At 46.1% G+C, this 23,589-nt stretch overlaps 2 protein-coding genes across 6 annotated transcripts; both read left to right on the top strand.

The window, feature by feature from the left end:
- Positions 1 to 1,122: 1,122 nt before the first annotated feature.
- On the top strand, positions 1,123 to 13,123 carry LOC117546024. Of its 4 annotated transcripts, none has more exons than XM_034216105.1 (3): positions 1,123 to 1,221; positions 4,278 to 4,933; positions 12,807 to 13,123. In XM_034216105.1, exons 2-3 carry the CDS (start codon positions 4,445 to 4,447, stop codon positions 12,996 to 12,998), a joined length of 681 nt encoding a protein of 226 aa, XP_034071996.1. In that variant the 5' UTR covers positions 1,123 to 1,221; positions 4,278 to 4,444; the 3' UTR covers positions 12,999 to 13,123. The 4 variants fall into 4 exon arrangements, with proteins under 4 accessions (XP_034071996.1, XP_034071995.1, XP_034071994.1 ...); XM_034216104.1 differs by lacking the exon at positions 1,123 to 1,221 and adding an exon at positions 1,823 to 2,242; XM_034216103.1 differs by lacking the exons at positions 1,123 to 1,221; positions 12,807 to 13,123 and adding an exon at positions 5,069 to 5,382 and having other exon boundaries at positions 2,310 to 4,933.
- A 7,184-nt stretch (positions 13,124 to 20,307) lies between these two features.
- On the top strand, positions 20,308 to 22,181 carry LOC117546034. Of its 2 annotated transcripts, none has more exons than XM_034216116.1 (3): positions 20,308 to 20,502; positions 20,585 to 21,773; positions 21,909 to 22,181. In XM_034216116.1, the coding sequence occupies exons 2-3, from the start codon at positions 21,063 to 21,065 to the stop codon at positions 22,098 to 22,100; spliced, it is 903 nt and encodes a 300-aa protein (XP_034072007.1). In that variant the 5' UTR covers positions 20,308 to 20,502; positions 20,585 to 21,062; the 3' UTR covers positions 22,101 to 22,181. The 2 variants fall into 2 exon arrangements, with proteins under 2 accessions (XP_034072007.1, XP_034072008.1); XM_034216117.1 differs by having other exon boundaries at positions 20,313 to 20,392; positions 21,118 to 21,773.
- Positions 22,182 to 23,589: the final 1,408 nt, after the last annotated feature.

The raw sequence follows: 23,589 nt of genomic DNA, 5'->3' as shown, positions 1-23,589 counted from the left end.
ACGACACACTGACCGAGTTCCACTTTAACTTTGGTGTGTCAGATTTCACGCCAGAGGGATCTTGATCTGAGAGTGAGACTGGAGAAGCCAACGGCGAAAGCAGCGACGAGCTCGATATGAGAGGGATTGAGTGGGAGATTCGACAGGGAGAGAAGTCACAGCGCGAGCCGCTGCTGTGGGGAGGCTCGTTCGAGTTGGCTCGCGCCTGACTTTACGCACAGGATTGTTTGAGCTGTGAGAGAGACGGAAGCAGCCACAGACAGACTCAGACACGAGCTCCTGAGAGTGTATTAGTTTATTATTATTTAAGCCCAATATAATAAATAAAACAATAATTTATTCCCGACTTATTTTACACGAGATTTTGAGAGAGTGCTCGGGCTCGACTTCAAGACGGCAGCTCGCGGTTGTTGAGCCGTGTATTCCCCACGCCGGATGTCGGGCCCGGTACCTCTCTCTCACAGCTCGGGGGTAAAGGCTGATCCTGAAAGATCAGATTCCTCCCAACTCGCTGCGACCCCTCTCTCGTGCAGCAAGCTCGCGGGTGCAGCATGTTTCCAGCTGTGTGGGAGAGTACTCGCGCACCTCTCCTGCAATAGTTTTATAGTTTATTATGATTTAAGCCAAATATAATAAATAAAACAATAACTTAGAAAGGTGAAATGTCCATATATGTGTTGTACAAAAAGCATATTTAAACTGCCATGTGATTACTGTGAAGTCCTGATACTTGAGGAACTCTTCTCACAGAGTTACTATAGCTATAAAGTAGATTTAAAAAAAGTTTTATAGAATAAAATCTCACTGCTGGACGTTGTAGAAATGCGTGTGTGCACCACGACAAAAGAGCCTCATTCACTTTACATTGGGGTTGTTTGCGTGGTGCAGACACGTAAATGTAACAAAGTTCGTGAGTCCACCATGCAATGCGGTGATAAGGAGTCGTGGTGGAGTCACGCATTCTGGTGAGATCAGCTTGGTTTAAACATGCTTTTTGTACAACATATGTATGGACATTTCACCTTTCTAAATTATTGTTTTATTTATTATATTGGGCTTAAATTATAATAAACTATTTAATTTAATTCCATATGAGATAGGGGGATCACCGCGAGAGGCTCTGCAGACTCTCTCCCTCGTAAAAAAACTCAGGATCTAACCCTGTGTTTTGAGAGGAACATAATCATAGGGCAGTTTAAATATGCTTTTTGCACAATACATGTATGGACATTTCACCTTTCTAAATTATTATTTTATTTATTATATTGGTTTTAAATAATAATAAACTATATAACTCTCAGGAGCTCGTGTCTGAGTCTGTGGCTGCTTCCGCCTCTCTCTTTCGGCAACTCGAAGAATAGCCCGTCTCTCTCACAGCTCAAACAATCCTGTGCGTAAAGTTAGGCGCGAGCCAACTCGAACTATTCTCCCCACAGCAGCGGCTTGCGCTGTGACACCTCTCCCGAAGCTCCCACTCAATCCCTCTCATATGGAGCTCTTCGCTGCTTTCGCCGTTGGCTTCTCCAGTCTCACTCTCAGACCAAGATCCCTCCGCGTACAATCTGAACCTGATCTGAACACACCAAAGATAAAGTGGAACTCGGTCAGTGTGTCGTGTTTGAGCTGTTAAAGTTCACAGACTCGAGTGATTTTGTCTCATAACCAGAAATCCTCCCGTTGATTCTCACGAAGACCTTTTTCAAAATGTGCTGAAGTCTCCTCTCTTCTTTCAGGCTGTTTCCGTGTTTGCCTCTAACGTAACATCACACGCTCTCCTGCTCGGCTCTCGCTGCGTTAACTCCCTCCTCACTGGCTGCTTCCAACTTCTCGGAGCCGGCTGTCGGGCACGAGCTCTCTCTCTCACAGTCTCCCTCTCTCTCTGTGTGTATCTGACCAGCCAATGAGAACATGCTGAGCTGTGTCTTCACGGTGCCGGCTGTAGCGAGGCTCCCTCTTTCTCACAGCTGGGAAAAGAGGCCGAGTCTGAAAGAGCAGACTCCTCCCAAACGAGATTCTGCCTCTCACTGCTCACTGAGAGAGAGGGCTCGTGGCCAACAGCCGGCCCCGTGAACACGGAAGCAGCCAACGAGGAGGAGGGGGGAGTAACTATCCCTCCGAGAGCCGAGCAGGAGAGCGAGAGAGAAACAGTCTGAAAGAAGAAAGGAGACTTCAGCACAGTTTGAAAAAGGAAAGCAGTCTTCGTGAGGCTCAACGGGAGGATTTATGAGAGAGAAATATGATGGTGATCTTTCCGAGAGAAAAGCACATGAGGCAGAGGGAGAAGAGTTCCTCAAGTATCTGGACTTCACAGTAATCATATGGCAGTTTAAACATGCTTTTTGTACAATACATGTATGGATATTTCACCTTTCTAAATTATTGTTTTATTTATTATATTGGGCTTAAATTATAATAAACTATTTAACTCTTGCAGGAGAGGTGCGCGAGTACTCTCCCACACAGCTGGAAACATGCTGCACCTGCGAGCTTTCCGCACGAGAGAGGGATCGCAGCGGGTTGGGAGGAATCTGATCTTTCGGGATCAGCCTTTTCCCCCGAGCTGTGAGAGAGAGGTACCGGGCCCGACATCCGGCGTGGGGAATACACGGCTCAACAACCGCGAGCTTCCATCGAGAAGTCAAGCCCGATCCCTCACTCTCAAATCTCGGGTAAAATAAATCGGGAATAAATTATTGTTTTATTTATTATATTGGGCTTAAATAATAATAATAATAATAATAAACTAATACACTCTCAGGAGCTCGTGTCTGAGTCTGTCTGTGGCTGCTTCCGCCTCTCTCACAGCTCAAACAATCCTTTGCTTAAAGTCAAGCGCGAGCCAACTCGAACGAGCCTCCCCACAGCAACGGCTCGCGCTGTGACTTCTCTCCCTGTCGAAGCTCCCACTCAATCCCTCTCATATGGAGCTCCTTGCTGCTTTCGCCGTTGGCTTCTCCAGTCTCACTCTCAGATCAAGATCCCTCCGCGTAAAATCTGAACACACCAAAGATAAAGTTGAACTCGGTCAGTGTGTCGTGTTTGAGCTGTTAAGTTCACGGACTCGAGTGATTCTGTCTCATAACCAGAAATCCTCCCGTTGAGTTTGAAAAACTGACGAAACAAACTGCGAGCTCTCAAAAGAGAGGGAGCGATATCACAGCGCGAGCTGCTGCTGTGAGGAGGGCCGTTCGAGTCGGCGCGCGCCTACTTTACTCACAGGATTGTTTGAGCTGAGAGAGAGACGGACGAATCCTCGAGCTCCCATACGAGAGAGGGGGACGAGGCACTCATGTTCTCATTTGCTGATCAGACACACACAGAGAGAGAGAGGCGTACACATTATGTGTTCAGCTGTGAGAGAGAGCTCGTGCCCGACAGCTCGCCCCGTGAACAACGGAGCAGCAAACGAGGAGGAGGGAGTAACTATCCTCGGAGAGCCGAGCAGGAGAGCGAGAGAGAAACAGTCTGAAAGAAGAGAGGAGACTTCAGCACAGTTTGGAAAAGGAAAGCAGTCTTCGTGAGGCTCAACGGGAGGATTTCTGAAGAGAAATATGATGGTGATCTTTCCGAGAGAGAAGCACATGAGGAGAAGACTTCCTCAAGTATCAGGACTTTACAGAAATCATATGGCAGTTTAAATATGCTTTTTGTACAACACATGTATGGACATTTCACCTTTCAAAATTATTGTTTTATTTATTATATTGGGCTTAAATCATAATAAACTATAAAACTATTGCAGGAGAGGTGCGCGAGTACTCTCCCACACAGCTGGAAACATGCTGCACCCGCGAGCTTGCTGCACGAGAGAGGGATCGCAGCGAGTTGGGAGGAATCTGATCTTTCAGGATCAGCCTTTTCCCCCGAGCTGTGAGAGAGAGGTACCGGGCCCGACATCTGGCGTGGGGAATACACGGCTCAACAACCGCGAGCTGCCGTCTTGAAGTCGAGCCCGAGCCCTCTCTCAAATCTCGGTTAAAATTAATCGGGAAGTCAGACTCCTCCCACAGATTTAACTGAAATCAAAGAGTATTTAAAGAGACAGCATTTGGAGAAGCTTCAGTCTGACTTAGGCTGCACTCTGTGGACACCTGCTGTAACTGCACCTCTCTCACACAGCTCTGAACAGAGGAGGCGGATCCCTCTCTCAAAGCTCTGAAAGAATAGTATTAACGAGAGAGCACTTGTAATAAGCACAGGATCCAGACGAAGAAGACTGGAGATGGCAGCTCATACTTTGTGCATTTTCTTACTTATTGTCCACCTTCCTCTCGTAGGAGGCCTAGCTGTCGATACAATATCAGGAGACCCAGTTCAGTTTCCAGAGACTGAACAGTGCAGGGAGAGAGGAGCGACACTTCAGCACACTTTGACAGGTGGAAGCAGTCAGGCTGTGGCTCGTCTGGAGGATGTCTGGAAGCCGGCAGCAGGTTACAAAGACCGGATGAGTCCAAACGAGTCTGTGGTCTTAAACAGGAGCAACATCAACGACCAGGGACTCTACGGGTTAACCTGCGGCTCAGAGGAGAAACGTATCCATCTGAATGTCATCACATCCTCGGAGAAATCAGTGCCTGAGGGACAGGCTGCTGGATTTACCTTCCACTACTTTACTGCAGGAGAACTCGGGAGGTACAGAGTGGAGAGAAACACACAGCTTGTGTTTGAGCTGGACCTCTCCTCCGGAAGCACCTCACAGGGCTCAGGGTTTGAGAACAGAACATCTGTAGCCCCTCACTGGAGGTCCGATGGAGACCTGACTCTGACCCTGCAGGGGGTGAAGCCCGAGGACCGAGGAGATTACTTTCTCTACGTCCTCAAGGACAGAAAGAGGGGACATCTGCAGGCTGTGAGGATGAGGGTCAGCCCTGCAGTGAATACACCAGAGGAGAGGAACCCGGATCAGATCACCTGCACCCCCCAGCCACCATGCGTGAGTACAACACCACAAATATTGATTATAAAATGCAGCTTATGGAAACATCTTAGATATTATCGGACTTTAGGGTTTTGTTGAAGGTGTCATCTTTTAGTTTACGTTCCTCTTGTTCTGTTTCCCCTGGAGCAGAAGGAGACCCTGTGGATCCCCCTCAGCATCACCGCTGCTCTGGTTCTGGTTGCACTTGGTGTTGTGTGTCGGCAGATCTGCAGATCACATGTCTCACCCGGTGGAGGAAGATCTCTGACAGAAGAGGAGAGTCAACCCATCACAGACCCTCGTGTTCCAGAAGAGAATGGACATGCTTCATCAGCTTAATATTCATTTATAATGTATTTTATTGTCACTGCACTTTCCCTTCGATGCAACACTTTTCCCCTCTCTGGGAAAATAAGGGATTCTGAATCTGATCTTTTGCTTTGCCAATAAAATAATCAAATGTATTTGTGTTGTGTTTGTGTGCTGGACTGGAGGTGAATATATTCTCTCCAAAACATTTAAAAATAAATCAAATATTTAAAATTGAAAACCTACATCTTGAGATAAATGCACACAATAGATTAAAAAAAGTATGATAATATAAATGGAGGGTTGGAAACTAAATACAAACACAACTCACCAGACGGTAACATCTCTCTGATAAACTGCGGGAAGCTGTTTTCACGCAGGGTTTAGAGTCTACAGCGAGCACTTGTTGACTGATGGAAGCAGTGTGTGTGGCTCAAAGGGCCTTCCATAAATGTTAGGACTGCGCACACAGTCTTGCAGTGTGAGGGTCGGTGTTAGAGTCGGTGCAGGTGAGTGTGAACAACTGACGAAACAAACTGCGAGCTCTCAAAAGAGAGGGAGAGATATCACAGCGCGAGCTGCTGCTGTGAGGAGGGCCGTTCAAGTCGGCGCGCGCTTACTTTACTCACAGGATTGTTTGAGCTGAGAGAGAGACGGACGAATCCTCGAGCTCCCATACGAGAGAGGGAGATGAGGCACTCATGTTCTCATTTGCTGATCAGACACACACAGAGAGAGAGAGGCGTACACATTATGTGTTCAGCTGTGAGAGAGAGCTCGTGCCCGACAGCTCGCCCCGTGAACACGGAAGCAGCAAACGAGGAGGAGGGAGTAACTATCCCTCCGAGAGCCGAGCAGGAGAGCGAGAGAGAAACAGTCTGAAAGAAGAGAGGAGACTTCAGCACAGTTTGGAAAAGGAAAGCAGTCTTCGTGAGGCTCAACGGGAGGATTTATGAGAGAGAAATATGATGGTGATCTTTCCGAGAGAAAAGCACATGAGGCAGAGGGAGAAGAGTTCCTCAAGTATCAGGACTTTACAGAAATCATATGGCAGTTTAAATATGCTTTTTGTACAACACATGTATGGACATTTCACCTTTCAAAATTATTGTTTTATTTATTATATTGGGCTTAAATCATAATAAACTATACAACTCTTGCAGGAGAGGTGCGCGAGTACTCTCCCACACAGCTGGAAACATGCTGCACCCGCGAGCTTGCTGCACGAGAGAGGGATCGCAGCGAGTTGGGAGGAATCTGATCTTTCAGCACTGTATTACACACGGACCACTATTGCGGTAAGCATGTTGTAACTTCCGGTTGTTGTCATCTCCGGGTATCCCGTGTGCCCGTTCTGTTGCTGATAGCTTATTATCTTAACTTAATCGATCGTTTTAAAACTCTTGATCACGGCAACTGCCTGACGTTGTAATCACACGTTATTATAACTTAAGCTCTCACAACTCTCCTTCTCTTAGCGACTGTAACTCCACAGTTGCCTACACTCTTTTCGGGTTTGCTAACGGTAGCTACTTTAGCTTGATAGCTAGCCATGGCTCTTTCCCCACCCTCGGGTGCTATTTCCTGCTCTAACTGTCTCAACGTTTGGTTACTTCCCTACCTCCTTTACTGGTACCGGTACATGTGTTAAATGTAGTATAGTTGTTAGGTTGGAGGCGGGAATCATAGCCATAGAAGCCCGGCTCCGCATCTTAGAAAGAAACTCAGCTACAGTAAAGCCCATGTTAGCCGGTGCGGACCGGCAAAAGGTAGCTCCTATTAGCCGTCCCCCGGCAACTCCCGAGCAGCAGGGAGACTGGGTGACTGTTCAGAAGGGGCATAACGCGAAACCCGCAGGTCCCCACCAACCCGTTCACGTATCTAACAGATATTCCCCACTCAGCGAGACAACCCGCTGAGAAGCCAACTCTGGTTATTGGTAGCTCTATTATGAGACACGTGAAATTAGAGACCGAAGCCTCCACAGTCACATGCATTCCGGGGGCCAGAGCGGGCGACGTTGAGGCGCATCTTAAACTGCTGGCTAAAAATAAACATAAATACAGTAGGATTGTTATTCACGTCGGTGGTAATGATGTTCGTATACACCAATCAGAATGCACCAAACTTAATGTGGAGTCGGTGTGTAGTTATGCTTAAACAATGTCGGACACCGTAATCTTCTCTGGTCCCCTCCCCAATCTGATCAATGATGACATGTATAGCCGCATGTCATCATTTCAGCGCTGGTTGTCTTGGTGGTGCCCAGCAAACAATGTGGGCTTCGTAAATAATTGGACAGCCTTCTGGGGAAAACCTGGTCTGATTAAGAGAGACGGCATTCATCCTACTTTGGAAGGTGCCGATCTCATTTCGGCAAACATTTCAGGGCTTTGTGGACTTAATCCATGACAAACTGGAGTTGAGACCAGGAGGCGGAGTCGCAGTCTTACACGCTTCTCTGCGCTCTCTCCTAGGCAGTCATCCATAGGAATCCCGAACCCAATAAAATACCCAATATTAGCGGTGTGTGTGTCTGCCCAAGGACAAGTTAAGGTAAAACCTAATAGAGGTGTCATACATAATAACCTAATCAAAGTAAATGTAACAACTACTACAGTGCAACAAACAGGAATATTAAATGTGGTCTCTTAAACATAAGATCTCTAGCATCTAAAGCAATATTGGTAAATGATTTAATATCAGATTATAATATTGATATATGCTGTCTCACTGAAACTTGGTTGAGACATGAAGAATATGTCAGCATAAATGAGGCCACTCCACCCAGCCATATCAATACTCATATTGCCCGAGGCACGGGCCGAGGAGGTGGAGTTGCAGCAATCTTTGACTCCAGTTTACTTATCAATACTAAACCAAAATTAAATTATACCTCCTTTGAAAGTCTCGTTTTTAGTCTTACGCATCCGACCTGGAAAACTTTGCAGCCAATCTTATTTGTTACAGTGTACCGTGCACCAGGGTCCTTATTCAGAATTCTTATCTGAATTCTCTGAGTTTTTATCAACTTTGGTTCTTAAAACAGATAAAGTAATTATCGTAGGTGACTTTAATATTCATGTTGACGATGATAAAAATAGCCTTACTGTTGCATTTAACTCTATATTAGATTCTGTTGGTTTCTGTCAGAGTGTAAATAAACCAACCCACTGCTATAATCACACTCTCGACCTTGTTCTGACTTATGGTATTGAAATTGAGCAACTATTAGTCGAACCGCATAATCCTGCTTTATCCGACCATTTCTTAGTAACTTTTGAAGTACTGTTACGAGACTACAAAGCATTAGTCAAAAGCTCCTGCAGCAGAAACCTATCTGTTAGTGCTATAGCCAAATTTAAGGAAGAGATTCCACCAATACTTAACTCGATAGCATGTCTGCATGTAAGGGAGGAAACTTATACAAAATGTACACCACCCCAAATTGATCATGTTGTTGATAGTGCTACAGATGCGCTGCGAATAAAATTAGACTCTGTTGCTCCTTTGAAAAAGAAGAAAATAAAACAACATAGACTAGCTCCATGGCATAATGCCGAAACCCGCAAAATAAAGCAAAAGTCGAGACAACTTGAAAGGATATGGCGTTCTACTAAACTTGAAGAATCTTGTTTAATTTGGCATATTACTCTCAATGAATATAAGAAAGCATTGCGTAAAGCGAGAGCAGCTTACTACTCTTCATTAATAGATGAGAATAAGAATAATGCAAGATTTATTTTCAGCACTGTAGCCAGGCTGACAGAAAGCCACAGCTCGATTGAGCCTTCTATTCCCATAGCACTCAGTAGTAATGATTTTATGTGCTTTTTTAACGATAAAATTGTTACTCTTAGAAACAAAATTAATGACCTCTTGCCTTTGACCAGTATAGTGTTATCAACGGCTCCCGGAAACGTAAGTTCTAATATTACACTAGATAGTAAACTAGAATGCTTTTCAGCCATAAACCTTGAACAATTAAATTCAATGATTCTCTCTTCTAAACCATCAACGTGCATGTTAGACCCAATTCCAACTAAGCTGTTGAAGGAAGTTTTTCCATTAATTAGCACTTATTTATTAAATATTATGAATATGTCTTTATTATCAGGCTATGTTCCACAATCATTCAAAGTAGCAGTGATAAACCGCTTCTTAAAAAGCACAACCTCGATCCAGAGGTTTTAGCCAACTATAGACCTATTTCTAATCTTCCGTTCCTCTCAAAAATTCTTGAGAAAGCGGTCGCAAAACAGTTGTGTGATTACTTAAAAAACAATGATTTATTTGAAGCTTTTCAGTCTGGCTTTAGAACACATCATAGCACAGAGACAGCTCTGGTTAAAGTCACAAATGACATTCTAATAGCCTCTGACAAGGGACGTGTCTCTATTCTTGTTTTGCTCGATCTCAGTGCTGCATTTGATACTATCAACCATGATATCCTATTGCAAAGACTAGAGCACTTAGTTGGCATACAGGGAACTGCTTTAGACTGGTTTAGGTCCTATCTATCTGAACGCTCTCAGTTTGTACGTGTCAATGATGAATCTTCCACGCAAACCAAAGTTAGCCATGGAGTGCCACAGGGCTCAGTGCTCGGACCTATTTTGTTCACATTATATATGCTTCCGTTAGGCAATATTATAAGGAATCATTCTGTAAACTTTCATTGTTATGCGGATGATACTCAACTATATTTATCAATCAAGCCTGATGAAATTAATCATCTAAATAAAATTCAAGACTGCCTTAAGGACTTAAAAACGTGGATGACCTTAAACTTTTTGATGTTAAACACGACCAAAACTGAAGTTATTGTACTTGGCCCGAAGAATCTACGAAACAAATTATCTAAGGATATACTAACTATGGATGGCATTAATTTGGCCTCCAGTGAGACTGTAAGGAATCTTGGTGTTATATTTGATCAGGATTTATCCTTTAACGCCCACATAAAATCAATTTCAAGGACCGCCTACTTCCATCTACGTAACATTGCAAAAATCAGGCATATCTTGCCTCAAAACGATGCAGAGAAACTAGTCCATGCATTTGTTACTTCAAGGCTGGATTATTGTAACTCTTTATTATCAGGGTGTACCAAGAAGTCAGTCAAGTCGCTTCAGCTGATTCAAAATGCTGCAGCTCGTGTACTAACCAGAGTTAGGAAAAGGGACCACATTACTCCTGTTCTGGCTGCCTTACACTGGCTCCCTATAGAACACAGGATAGAATTTAAAATTCTTCTTCTCGCCTACAAAGCCCTTAATGGGCAGGCGCCATCTTACCTTAAAGAACTCATTATACCCTACTGTCCTACTAGGGCATTGCGTTCCAAGAATGCAGGGTTGTTGGTTGTTCCTAGAGTCTCTAAAAGTACAATGGGAGCCAGAGCCTTTTCTTATCAAGCTCCACATTTGTGGAATCAGCTTCCAGTTTGTGTTCGGGCGGCAGACACCCTATCCGTTTTTAAGAGTGCGCTTAAGACCTTCCTTTTTGATAAAGCTTATAGTTAGGGCTGATTAGATCCAGCCCCTAGTTTTGCTGATATAGGCTTAGTTTGTCGGGGGACATCTTACTTCTTCCTTCTCTCTGTCTATACCTGTGTACTCTCATGTTCCGATTAACCCAGCTTCCCCAAATGTCTTTCTTTTTGGTGTCTATATACGCCGGGATCCGGAGTCATGGATGATCCTGCGCTCCTCTGTCCTGGATCGCGAGCCCTGGATCTTGAGTCGTGGCTGTGGTCCTGTATCATAGGTCCTGGATGGATATCCTCGTGGATTCATCTTCCTATTATACACACATGCATTTCCAAACATTTGGACTACCTATGTTGCAAATGTATTATCTTTTCAATTTACACACGGCATCCATTGCACGTCTGTCCGTCCTGGGAGAGGGATCCCTCCTCTGTTGCTCTCCCTGAGGTTTCTCCCATTTTTCCCTTTAAACTGTGGGTTTTCTCCGGAAGTTTTTCCTTGTACGATGTGAGGGTCTAAGGACAGAGGGTGTCGTATTGTCATACTGATATTTTGTACAAACTGTAAAGTCCACTGAGACAAATGTAACATTTGTGATATTGGGCTATATAAATAAACATTGATTGATTGATTGATTGAAATCATATGGCAGTTTAAATATGCTTTTTGTACAACACATGTATGGACATTTCACCTTTCAAAATTATTGTTTTATTTATTATATTGGGCTTAAATCATAATAAACTATACAACTCTTGCAGGAGAGGTGCGCGAGTACTCTCCCACACAGCTGGAAACATGCTGCACCCGCGAGCTTGCTGCACGAGAGAGGGATCGCAGCGAGTTGGGAGGAATCTGATCTTTCAGGATCAGCCTTTTCCCCCGAGCTCTGAGAGAGAGGTACCGGGCCCGACATCCGGCGTGGGGAATACACGGCTCAACAACCGCGAGCTGCCGTCTTGAAGTCGAGCCCGAGCCCTCTCTCAAATCTCGGTTAAAATTAATCGGGAAGTCAGACTCCTCCCACAGATTTAACCGAAATCAAAGAGTATTTAAAGAGACAGCATTTGGAGAAGCTTCAGTCTGATTTAGGCTGCACTCTGTGGACACCTGCTGTAACTGCACCTCTCTCACACAGCTCTGAACAGAGGAGGCGGATCCCTCTCTCAAAGCTCTGAAAGAATAGTATTAACGAGAGAGCACTTGTAATAAGCACAGGACCCAGACGAAGAAGACTGGAGATGGCAGCTCATACTTTGTGCATTTTCTTACTTATTGTCCACCTTCCTCTCGTAGGAGGCCTAGCTGTCGATACAATATCAGGAGACCCAGTTCAGTTTCCAGAGACTGAACAGTGCAGGGAGAGAGGAGCGACACTTCAGCACACTTTGACAGGTGGAAGCAGTCCGGATGTGGCTCGTCTGGAGGATGTCTGGAAGCCGGCAGCAGGTTACAAAGACCGGATGAGTCCAAACGAGTCTGTGGTCTTAAACAGGAGCAACATCAACGACCAGGGACTGTACGGGTTAACCTGCGGCTCAGAGGAGAAACGTATCCATCTGAATGTCATCACATCCTCGGAGAAATCAGTGCCTGAGGGACAGGCTGCTGGATTTACCTTCCACTACTTTACTGCAGGAGAACTCGGGAGGTACAGAGTGGAGAGAAACACACAGCTTGTGTTTGAGCTGGACCTCTCCCCCGGAAGCACCTCACAGGGCTCAGGGTTTGAGAACAGAACATCTGTAGCCCCTCACTGGAGGTCCGATGGAGACCTGACTCTGACCCTGCAGGGGGTGAAGCCCGAGGACCGAGGAGATTACTTTCTCTACGTCCTCCAGGACAGAAAGAGGGGACATCTGCAGGCTGTGAGGATGAGGGTCAGCCCTGCACTGAATACACCAGAGGAGAGGAACCCGGATCAGATCACCTGCACCCCCCAGACACCATGCGTGAGTACAACACCACAAATATTGATTATAAAATGCATCTTATGGAAACATCTTAGATATTATCGGACTTTAGGATTTTGTTGAAGGTGTCATCTTTTAGTTTAAGTTCCTCTTGTTCTGTTTCCCCTGGAGCAGAAGGAGACCCTGTGGATCCCCCTCAGCATCACCGCTGCTCTGGTTCTGGTTGCACTTGGTGTTGTGTGTCGGCAGAGGATCTGCAGATCACATGTCTCACCCGGTGGAGGAAGATCTCTGACAGAAGAGGAGAGTCAACCCATCACAGACCCTCGTGTTCCAGAAGAGAATGGACATGCTTCATCAGCTTAATATTCATTTATAATGTATTTTATTGTCACTGCACTTTCCCTTCGATGCAACACTTTTCCCCTCTCTGGGAAAATAAGGGATTCTGAATCTGATCTTTTGCTTTGCCAATAAAATAATCAAATGTATTTGTGTTGTGTTTGTGTGCTGGACTGGAGGTGAATATATTCTCTCCAAAACATTTAAAAATAAATCAAATATTTAAAATTGAAAACCTACATCTTGAGATAAATGCACACAATAGATTAAAAAAAGTATGATAATATAAATGGAGGGTTGGAAACTAAATACAAACACAGCTCACCAGACGGTAACATCTCTCTGATAAACTGCGGGAAGCTGTTTTCACGCAGGGTTTAGAGTCTACAGCGAGCACTTGTAGACTGATGGAAGCAGTGTGTGTGGCTCAAAGGGCCTTCCATAAATGTTAGGACTGCGCACACAGTCTTGCAGTGTGAGGGTCGGTGTTAGAGTCGGTGCAGGTGAGTGTGAACAACTGACGAAACAAACTGCGAGCTCTCAAAAGAGAGGGAGAGATATCACAGCGCGAGCTGCTGCTGTGAGGAGGGCCGTTCGAGTCGGCGCGCGCCTACTTTACTCACAGGATTGTTTGAGCTGAGAGAGAGACGGACGAATCCTCGAGCTCCCATACGAGAGAGGGAGATGAGGCACTCATGTTCTCATTTGCTGATCAGACACACACAGAGAGAGAGGCGTACACATTATTTGTTCAGCTGTGAGAGAGAGAGCTCGTGCCCGACAGCCGGCCCCGTGAACACGGAAGCAGCAAACGAGGAGGAGGGAGTAACTATCCCTCCGAGAGCCGAGCAGGCTCTGTGTTGTGTCAAAACACTGGGTTAGATCCGGGGTTTTTTAGACACCGGCTCTGCAGACTCTCTCCCTCGTAAACAACTCTGGATCTAACCCTGTGTTTTGTCAAAGCCCAGGCTCTAAGCCGGTGCTTTGAGAGGAACATAATCATATGGCAGTTTAAATATGCTTTTTGTACAACACATGTATGGACATTTCACCTTTCTAAATTATTGTTTTATTTATTATATTGGGCTTAAATCATAATAAACTATAAAACTATTGCAGGAGAGGTGCGCGAGTACTCTCCCACACAGCTGGAAACATGCTGCACCTGCGAGCTTTCCGCACGAGAGAGGGATCGCAGCGAGTTGGGAGGAATCTGATCTTTCGGGATCAGCCTTTTCCCCCGAGCTGTGAGAGAGAGGTACCGGGCCCGACATCCGGCGTGGGGAACACACGGCTCAACAACCGCGAGCTTCCATCGAGAAGTCAAGCCCGAGCCCTCTCTCAAATCTCGGGTAAAATAAATCGGGAATAAATTATTGTTTTATTTATTATATTGGGCTTAAATAATAATAATAATAATAATAATAATAATAATAATAATAATAATAATAAACTAATACACTCTCAGGAGCTTGTGTCTGAGTCTGTCTGTGGCTGCTTCCGTCTCTCTCACAGCTCAAAAAATCCTTTGCTTAAAGTCAGGCGCGAGCCAACTCGAACGAGCCTCCCCACAGCAGCGGATCGCGCTGTGACATCTCTCCCTGCAGCTCCCACTCAATCCCTCTCATATGGAGCTCGTCGCTGCTTTCGCCGTTGGCTTCTCCAGTCTCACTCTCAGATCAAGATCCCTCCGCGTACAATCTGAACACACCAAAGATAAAGTTGAACTCGGTCAGTGTGTCGTGTTTGAGCTGTTAAGTTCACGGACTCGAGTGATTCTGTCTCATAACCAGAAATCCTCCCATTGAGTGTGAAAAACTGACGAAACAAACTGCGAGCTCTCAAACGAGAGGGAGAGATATCACAGCGCGAGCCGCTGCTGTGGGGAGGGTGACGTCGTTCGAGTCGGCGCGCGCCTGACTTTACTCACAGGATTGTTTGAGCTGAGAGAGAGACGGACGAATCCTCGAACTCCCATACGAGAGAGGGGGACGAGGCACTCATGTTCTCATTTGCTGATCAGACACACACAGAGAGAGAGAGAGAGGCGTACACATTATGTGTTCAGCTGTGAGAGAGAGCTCGTGCCCGACAGCCGGCCCCGTGAACACGGAAGCAGCAAACGAGGAGGAGGGAGTAACTATCCCTCCGAGAGCTGAGCAGGCTCTGTGTTGTGTCAAAACACTGGGTTAGATCAGGTTTTTTTTAGACACCGGCTCTGCAGACTCTCTCCCTCGTAAAAAACTCTGGATCTAACCCTGTGTTTTGTCAAAGCCCAGGCTCTAAGCCGGTGCTTTGAGAGGAACATAATCATATGGCAGTTTAAATATGCTTTTTGCACAATACATGTATGGACATTTCACCTTTCTAAATTATTATTTTATTCATTATATTGGTTTTAAATAATAATAAACTATAGAACTCTCAGGAGCTCGTGTCTGAGTCTGTGGCTGCTTCCGCCTCTCTCTCTTTCGGAAGCTCGAAGAATAGCCCGTCTCTCTCACAGCTCAAACAATCCTGTGCGTAAAGTTAGGTGCGAGCCAACTCGAACGATTCTCCCCACAGCAGCGGCTCGCGCTGTGACATCTCTCCCGAAGCTCCCACTCAATCCCTCTCATATGGAGCTCTTCGCTGCTTTCGCCGTTGGCTTCTCCAGTCTCACTCTCAGATCAAGATCCCTCCGCGTACAATCTGAACCTGATCTGAACACACCAAAGATAAAGTGGAACTCGGTCAGTGTGTCGTGTTTGAGCTGTTAAAGTTCACAGACTCGAGTGATTTTGTCTCATAACCAGAAATCCTCCCGTTGAGCCTCACGAAGACCTTTTTCAAAATGTGCTGAAGTCTCCTCTCTTCTTTCAGGCTGTTTCCGTGTTTGCCTCTAACGTAACATCACACGCGCTCCTGCTCGGCTCTCGCTGCGTTAACTCCCTCCTCACTGGCTGCTTCCAACTTCTCGGAGCCGGCTGTCGGGCACGAGCTCTCTCTCTCACAGTCTCCCTCTCTCTCTGTGTGTGTCTGACCAGCCAATGAGAACATGCTGAGCTGTGTCTTAACGGTGCCGGCTGTAGCGAGGCTCCCTCTTTCTCACAGCTGGGAAAAGAGGCCGAGTCTGAAAGAGCAGACTCCTCCCAAACGAGATTCTGCCTCTCACTGCTCACTGAGAGAGAGGGCTCGTGGCCAACAGCCGGCCCCGTGAACACGGAAGCAGCCAACGAGGAGGAGGGGGGAGTAACTATCCCTCCGAGAGCCGAGCAGGAGAGCGAGAGAGAAACAGTCTGAAAGAAGAGAGGAGACTTCAGCACAGTTTGGAAAAGGAAAGCATTCTTCGTGAGGCTCAACGGGAGGATTTATGAGAGAGAAATATGATGGTGATCTTTCCGAGAGAAAAGCACATGAGGCAGAGGGAGAAGAGTTCCTCAAGTATCAGGACTTTACAGAAATCATATGGCAGTTTAAATATGCTTTTTGTACAACACATGTATGGACATTTCACCTTTCAAAATTATTGTTTTATTTATTATATTGGGCTTAAATTATAATAAACTATTTAACTCTTGCAGGAGAGGTGCGCGAGTACTCTCCCACACAGCTGGAAACATGCTGCACCTGCGAGCTTTCCGCACGAGAGAGGGATCGCAGCGGGTTGGGAGGAATCTGATCTTTCAGGATCAGCCTATTCCCCCGAGCTGTGAGAGAGAGGTACCGGGCCCGACATCCGGCGTGGGGAATACACGGCTCAACAACCGCGAGCTTCCATCGAGAAGTCAAGCCCGAGCCCTCTCTCTCAAATCTCGGGTAAAATAAATCGGGAATAAATTATTGTTTTATTTATTATATTGGGCTTAAATAATAATAATAAACTAATACACTCTCAGGAGCTCGTGTCTGAGTCTGTCTGTGGCTGCTTCCGCCTCTCTCACAGCTCAAACAATCCTGTGCGTAAAGTTAGGCGCGAGCCAACTCGAACGATTCTCCCCACAGCAGCGGCTCGCGCTGTGACACCTCTCTCGAAGCTCCCACTCAATCCCTCTCATATGGAGCTCTTCGTTGCTTTCTCCGTTGGCTTCTCCAGTCTCACTCTCAGACCAAGATCCCTCCGCGTACAATCTGAACACACCAAAGATAAAGTTGAACTCGGTCAGTGTGTCGTGTTTGAGCTGTTAATTTCACGGACTCGAGTGATTCTGTCTCATAACCAGAAATCCTCCCGTTGAGTTTGAAAAACTGACGAAACAAACTGCGAGCTCTCAAAAGAGAGGGAGAGATATCACAGCGCGAGCTGCTGCTGTGAGGAGGGCCGTTCGAGTCGGCGCGCACCTACTTTACTCACAGGATTGTTTGAGCTGAGAGAGAGACGGACGAATCCTCGAGCTCCCATACGAGAGAGGGGGATGAGGCACTCATGTTCTCATTTGCTGATCAGACACACAGAGAGAGAGAGAGGCGTACACATTATGTGTTCAGCTGTGAGAGAGAGCTCGTCCCCGACAGCTCGCCCCGTGAACACCGAAGCAGCAAACGAGGAGGAGGGAGTAACTATCCCTCCGAGAGCCGAGCAGGAGAGCTAGAGAGAAACAGTCTGAAAGAAGAGAGGAGACTTCAGCACAGTTTGGAAAAGGAAAGCAGTCTTCGTGAGGCTCAACGGGAGGATTTATGAGAGAGAAATATGATGGTGATCTTTCCGAGAGAAAAGCACATGAGGAGAAGAGTTCCTCAAGTATCAGGACTTTACATAAATCATATGGCAGTTTAAATATGCTTTTTGTACAACACATTTCACCTTTCTAAATTATTGTTTTATTTATTATATTGGGCTTAAATTATAATAAACTATTTAACTCTTGCAGGAGAGGTGCGCGAGTACTCTCCCACACAGCTGGAAACATGCTGCACCTGCGAGCTTTCCGCACGAGAGAGAAATCGCAGAGAGTTGGGAGGAATCTGATCTTTCGGGATCAGCCTTTTCCCCCGAGCTGTGAGAGAGAGGTACCGGGCCCGACATCCGGCGTGGGGAACACACGGCTCAACAACCGCGAGCTTTCATCGAGAAGTCAAGCCCGAGCCCTCTCTCTCAAATCTCGGGTAAAATAAATCGGGAATACATTATTGTTTTATTTATTATATTGGGCTTTAATAATAATAATAATAATAATAATAATAATAATAATAAACTAATACACTCTCAGGAGCTTGTGTCTGAGTCTGTCTGTGGCTGCTTCCGTCTCTCTCACAGCTCAAACAATCCTGTGCGTAAAGTCAGGCGCGAGCCGACTCGAACGAGCCTCCCCACAGCAAAGACTCGCGCTGTGACCCCTCTCCCTGCAGCTCCCACTCAATCCCTCTCATATGGAGCTCGTCGCTGCTTTCGCCGTTGGCTTCTCCAGTCTCACTCTCAGATCAAGATCCCTCCGCGTACAATCTGAACCTGATCTGAACACCCCAAAGATAAAGTGGAACTCGGTCAGTGTGTCGTGTTTGAGCTGTTAAAGTTCACAGACTCGAGTGATTTTGTCTCATAACCAGAAATCCTCCCGTTGAGCCTCACGAAGACCTTTTTCAAAATGTGCTGAAGTCTCCTCTCTTCTTTCAGGCTGTTTCCGTGTTTGGCTCTAACGTAACATCACACGCTCTCCTGCTCGGCTCTCGCTGCGTTAACTCCCTCCTCACTGGCTGCTTCCAACTTCGCGGAGCCGGCTGTCAGGCACGAGCTCTCTCTCTCACAGTCTCCCTCTCTCTCTGTGTGTGTCTGACCAGCCAATGAGAACATGCTGAGCTGTGTCTTCACGGTTCCGGCTGTAGCGAGAATCCCTCTTTCTCACAGCTGGGAAAAGAGGCCGAGTCTGAAAGAGCAGACTCCTCCCAAACGAGATTCTGCCTCTCACTGCTCACTGAGAGAGAGGGCTCGTGGCCAACAGCCGGCCCCGTGAACACGGAAGCGGCCAACGAGGAGGAGGGGGGAGTAACTATCCCTCCGAGAGCCGAGCAGGAGAGCCAGAGAGAAACAGTCTGAAAGAAGAAAGGAGACTTCAGTACAGTTTGAAAAAGGAAAGCAGTCTTCGTGAGGCTCAACGGGAGGATTTATGAGAGAGAAATATGATGGTGATCTTTCGAGAGAAAAGCACATGAGGCAGAGGGAGAAGAGTTCCTCAAGTATCAGGACTTTACAGAAATCATATGGCAGTTTAAACATGCATTTTGTACAACACATGTATGGACATTTCACCTTTCTAAATTATTGTTTTATTTATTATATTGGGCTTAAATTATAATAAACTATTTAACTCTTGCAGGAGAGGTGCGCGAGTACTCTCCCACACAGCTGGAAACATGCTGCACCTGCGAGCTTTCCGCACGAGAGAGGGATCGCAGCGGGTTGGGAGGAATCTGATCTTTCAGGATCAGCCTTTTCCCCCGAGCTGTGAGAGAGAGGTACCGGGCCCGACATCCGGCATGGGGAATACACGGCTCAACAACCGCGAGCTTCCATCGAGAAGTCAAGCCCGAGCCCTCTCTCTCAAATCTCGGGTAAAATAAATCGGGAATAAATTATTGTTTTATTTATTATATTGGGCTTAAATAATAATAATAATAATAAACTAATACACTCTCAGGAGCTCGTGTCTGAGTCTGTCTGTGGCTGCTTCCGCCTCTCTCACAGCTCAAACAATCCTTTACTTAAAGTCAGGCGCGAGCCAACTCGAACGAGCCTCCCCACAGCAGCGGCTCGCGCTGTGACTTCTCTCCCTTTAGCTCCCACTCAATCCCTCTCATATTTAGCTCGTCGCTGCTTTCGCCGTTGGCTTCTCCAGTCTCACTCTCAGATCAAGATCCCTCCGCGTAAAATCTGAACACACCAAAGATAAAGTTGAACTCGGTCAGTGTGTCGTGTTTGAGCTGTTAAGTTCACGGACTCGAGTGATTCTGTCTCATAACCAGAAATCCTCCCGTTGAGTGTGAAAAACTGACGAAACAAACTGCGAGCTCTCAAACGAGAGGGAGAGATATCACAGCGCGAGCCGCTGCTGTGGGGAGGGTGACGTCGTTCGAGTCGGCGCGCGCCTGACTTTACTCACAGGATTGTTTGAGCTGAGAGAGAGACGGACGAATCCTCGAGCTCCCATACGAGAGAGGGAGATGAGGCACTCATGTTCTCATTTGCTGATCAGACACACAGAGAGAGAGAGAGGCGTACACATTATGTGTTCAGCTGTGAGAGAGAGCTCGTGCCCGACAGCTCGCCCCGTGAACACCGAAGCAGCAAACGAGGAGGAGGGAGTAACTATCCCTCCGAGAGCTGAGCAGGAGCGCGAGAGAGAAAAAGTCTGAAAGAAGAGAGGAGACTTCAGCACAGTTTGGAAAAGGAAAGCAGTCTTCGTGAGGCTCAACGGGAGGATTTATGAGAGAGAAATATGATGGTGATCTTTCCGAGAGAAAAGCACATGAGGCAGAGGGAGAAGAGTTCCTCAAGTATCAGGACTTTACAGAAATCATATGGCAGTTTAAATATGCTTTTTGTACAACACATGTATGGACATTTCACGTTTCAAAATTATTGTTTTATTTATTATATTGGGCTTAAATCATAATAAACTATAAAATTATTGCAGGAGAGGTGCGCGAGTACTCTCCCACACAGCTGGAAACATGCTGCACCCGCGAGCTTGCTGCACGAGAGAGGGATCGCAGCGAGTTGGGAGGAATCTGATCTTTCAGAATCAGCCTTTTCCCCCGAGCTGTGAGAGAGAGGTACCGGGCCCGACATCCGGCGTGGGGAATACACGGCTCAACAACCGCGAGCTGCGGTCTTGAAGTCGAGCCCGAGCCCTCTCTCAAATCTCGGTTAAAATTAATCGGGAAGTCAGACTCCTCCCACAGATGTAACCGAAATCAAAGAGTATTTAAAGAGACAGCATTTGGAGAAGCTTCAGTCTGACTTAGGCTGCACTCTGTGGACACCTGCTGTAACTGCACCTCTCTCACACAGCTCTGAACAGAGGAGGCGGATCCCTCTCTCAAAGCTCTGAAAGAATAGTATTAACGAGAGCACTTGTAATAAGCACAGGATCCAGACGAAGAAGACTGGAGATGGCAGCTCATACTTTGTGCATTTTCTTACTTATTGTCCACCTTCCTCTCGTAGGAGGCCTAGCTGTCGATACAATATCAGGAGACCCAGTTCAGTTTCCAGAGACTGAACAGTGCAGGGAGAGAGGAGCGACACTTCAGCACACTTTGACAGGTGGAAGCAGTCAGGCTGTGGCTCGTCTGGAGGATGTCTGGAAGCTGGCAGCAGGTTACAAAGACCGGATGAGTCCAAACGAGTCTGTGGTCTTAAACAGGAGCAACATCAACGACCAGGGACTGTACGGGTTAACCTGCGGCTCAGAGGAGAAACGTATCCATCTGAATGTCATCACATCCTCGGATAAATCAGTGCCTGAGGGACAGGCTGCTGGATTTACCTTCCACTACTTTACTGCAGGAGAACTCGGGAGGTACAGAGTGGAGAGAAACACACAGCTTGTGTTTGAGCTGGACCTCTCCTCCGGAAGCACCTCACAGGGCTCAGGGTTTGAGAACAGAACATCTGTAGCCCCTCACTGGAGGTCCGATGGAGACCTGACTCTGACCCTGCAGGGGGTGAAGCCCGAGGACCGAGGAGATTACTTTCTCTACGTCCTCAAGGACAGAAAGAGGGGACATCTGCAGGCTGTGAGGATGAGGGTCAGCCCTGCACTGAATACACCAGAGGAGAGGAACCCGGATCAGATCACCTGCACCCCCCAGCCACCATGCGTGAGTACAACACCACAAATATTGATTATAAAATGCAGCTTATGGAAACATCTTAGATATTATCGGACTTTAGGGTTTTGTTGAAGGTGTCATCTTTTAGTTTACGTTCCTCTTGTTCTGTTTCCCCTGGAGCAGAAGGAGACCCCGTGGATCCCCCTCAGCATCACCGCTGCTCTGGTTCTGGTTGCACTTGGTGTTGTGTGTCGGCAGAGGATCTGCAGATCACATGTCTCACCCGGTGGAGGAAGATCTCTGACAGAAGAGGAGAGTCAACCCATCACAGACCCTCGTGTTCCAGAAGAGAATGGACATGCTTCATCAGCTTAATATTCATTTATAATGTATTTTATTGTCACTGCACTTTCCCTTCGATGCAACACTTTCCCCTTTCTCTCTGGTCTTTGCTAATAAAATAATAAAATGTCATGTTGTGCGTGTTTGTGTGCTGGATTTGGACTTAAGGTGAACTGATTCTCTCCCAAACATTTAAAAAATAACCCATCATTGAAAACCTGCAACTTGAAATTACTTCACACAATATAAATATGCAGATTTAAAAAAAAGTCTGGAGGATAATATAGGGTTGGAAACGAAATGAAAACACAGCTCATCAGAACATCTGTCTTTGATACATTGTTAGATGCTGTTCCCCTCTGTGGGAAAACAAGGGATTTCTGATTCTGAACTTTTGCTTTGCTAATAACAACATTTGAAAATGTAATTTGTTACGACCCTGGGCCCTTGTGTCATGTCAGCATTCCACTATTGTTCTTCAAATCTTTATTCTTCAACTTCATCATCGTCTTATTTCAGTTCCTCCGTACGTGTTTTGGCTCTCAATAACTTCAGCCCACTTTCAGCTACAGAAACCATTCAAATGTCAACATATTCAGTCTTTTCAGCACATGATTACCAATATACTCAGGGCCGTCCCTGGCCAACTTGGGGCCCCAATCGACATTGTGAGATGAGGGATAAAAGGGGAAAAAATGCTCCATGTTTTTTAGGCTGTAAACATTAACTGTTGTGTAAGCCAACCAGACAGACAGTTTGTCACTCTTCCTCCTGTACATTAGCAGGTAAAAGGCATACATTACTTGAATGAATGGTAAATAGAGAATGCGCTGAGAGCTGCTCATAAGCCGAGGCCCCCTGCCAGTGGCGGTTCTAGACCAATTTGACTGGGGGGGCCACTGGGGGGCCACTTATTTTCTGAGGGGGGCACAATAAATGCAGGACGAAAAAGAGAACTAGACAGTATGAAGTAATTGCGCATTAGAAAACAATGCAATACAGTTATTGGTATTTGTTTCAGTACACTTATTTATTTCAGATAGATCTTATAGTTATTACTGTTAGCTTCAGCTTAAGTTATAGTGCAATGTTTGCACTAACACCATATTTATATAAAAATAAAGGCAATTAACAGTTACATTTCTACTTTACATAAGGGTGTCTGCACAATCTCACATTACAGCAACAAAATCCTGCGGTTTTTGGAAAACCGAGTACCAGAAAATATACATTAAAAAAAAAAAATTGTTAGGGGGGCCACAGGGGGGTCAGAGGTCAGTGTTAGGGGGGCACTGCCCCCCCTAGAACCGCCCCTGCCCCTGCGCAATGCAGCCTGCATGATCGGCCTGAATATACTACTAATATTCAGCTTTTTAAACTATTTTATTAACATGTAACTCAATGTGAGGAACCTTCAAATCCTCTTTTTACTACAGCAACATCATCAGTAATAACATTTGTGTAAATACTCAGTTTTGTTGACTCTTTTGTTTTAAAATGTCAAGGAGTGAGATGCTTTTTG

Source organism: Gymnodraco acuticeps, unplaced genomic scaffold, assembly GCF_902827175.1.
Source record: "Gymnodraco acuticeps unplaced genomic scaffold, fGymAcu1.1, whole genome shotgun sequence".
NCBI lineage: Eukaryota > Metazoa > Chordata > Actinopteri > Perciformes > Bathydraconidae > Gymnodraco > Gymnodraco acuticeps.
This window is presented reverse-complemented; position numbering and strand designations above follow the sequence as displayed.

What these genes read in the sequence shown, in the direction of transcription:
- LOC117546034 (XM_034216116.1), top strand. Translation starts at nt 21,063, where the DNA reads ATGGCAGCTCATACTTTGTGCATTTTCTTACTTATTGTCCACCTTCCT. An exon ending in GCACCCCCCAGCCACCATGC is followed by an intron (nt 21,774 to 21,908) that starts GTGAGTACAACA and finishes CCCCTGGAGCAG; the next exon opens with AAGGAGACCCCGTGGATCCC.
- LOC117546024 (XM_034216102.1), top strand. Translation starts at nt 4,223, where the DNA reads ATGGCAGCTCATACTTTGTGCATTTTCTTACTTATTGTCCACCTTCCT. An exon ending in GCACCCCCCAGCCACCATGC is followed by an intron (nt 4,934 to 12,806) that starts GTGAGTACAACA and finishes CCCCTGGAGCAG; the next exon opens with AAGGAGACCCTGTGGATCCC.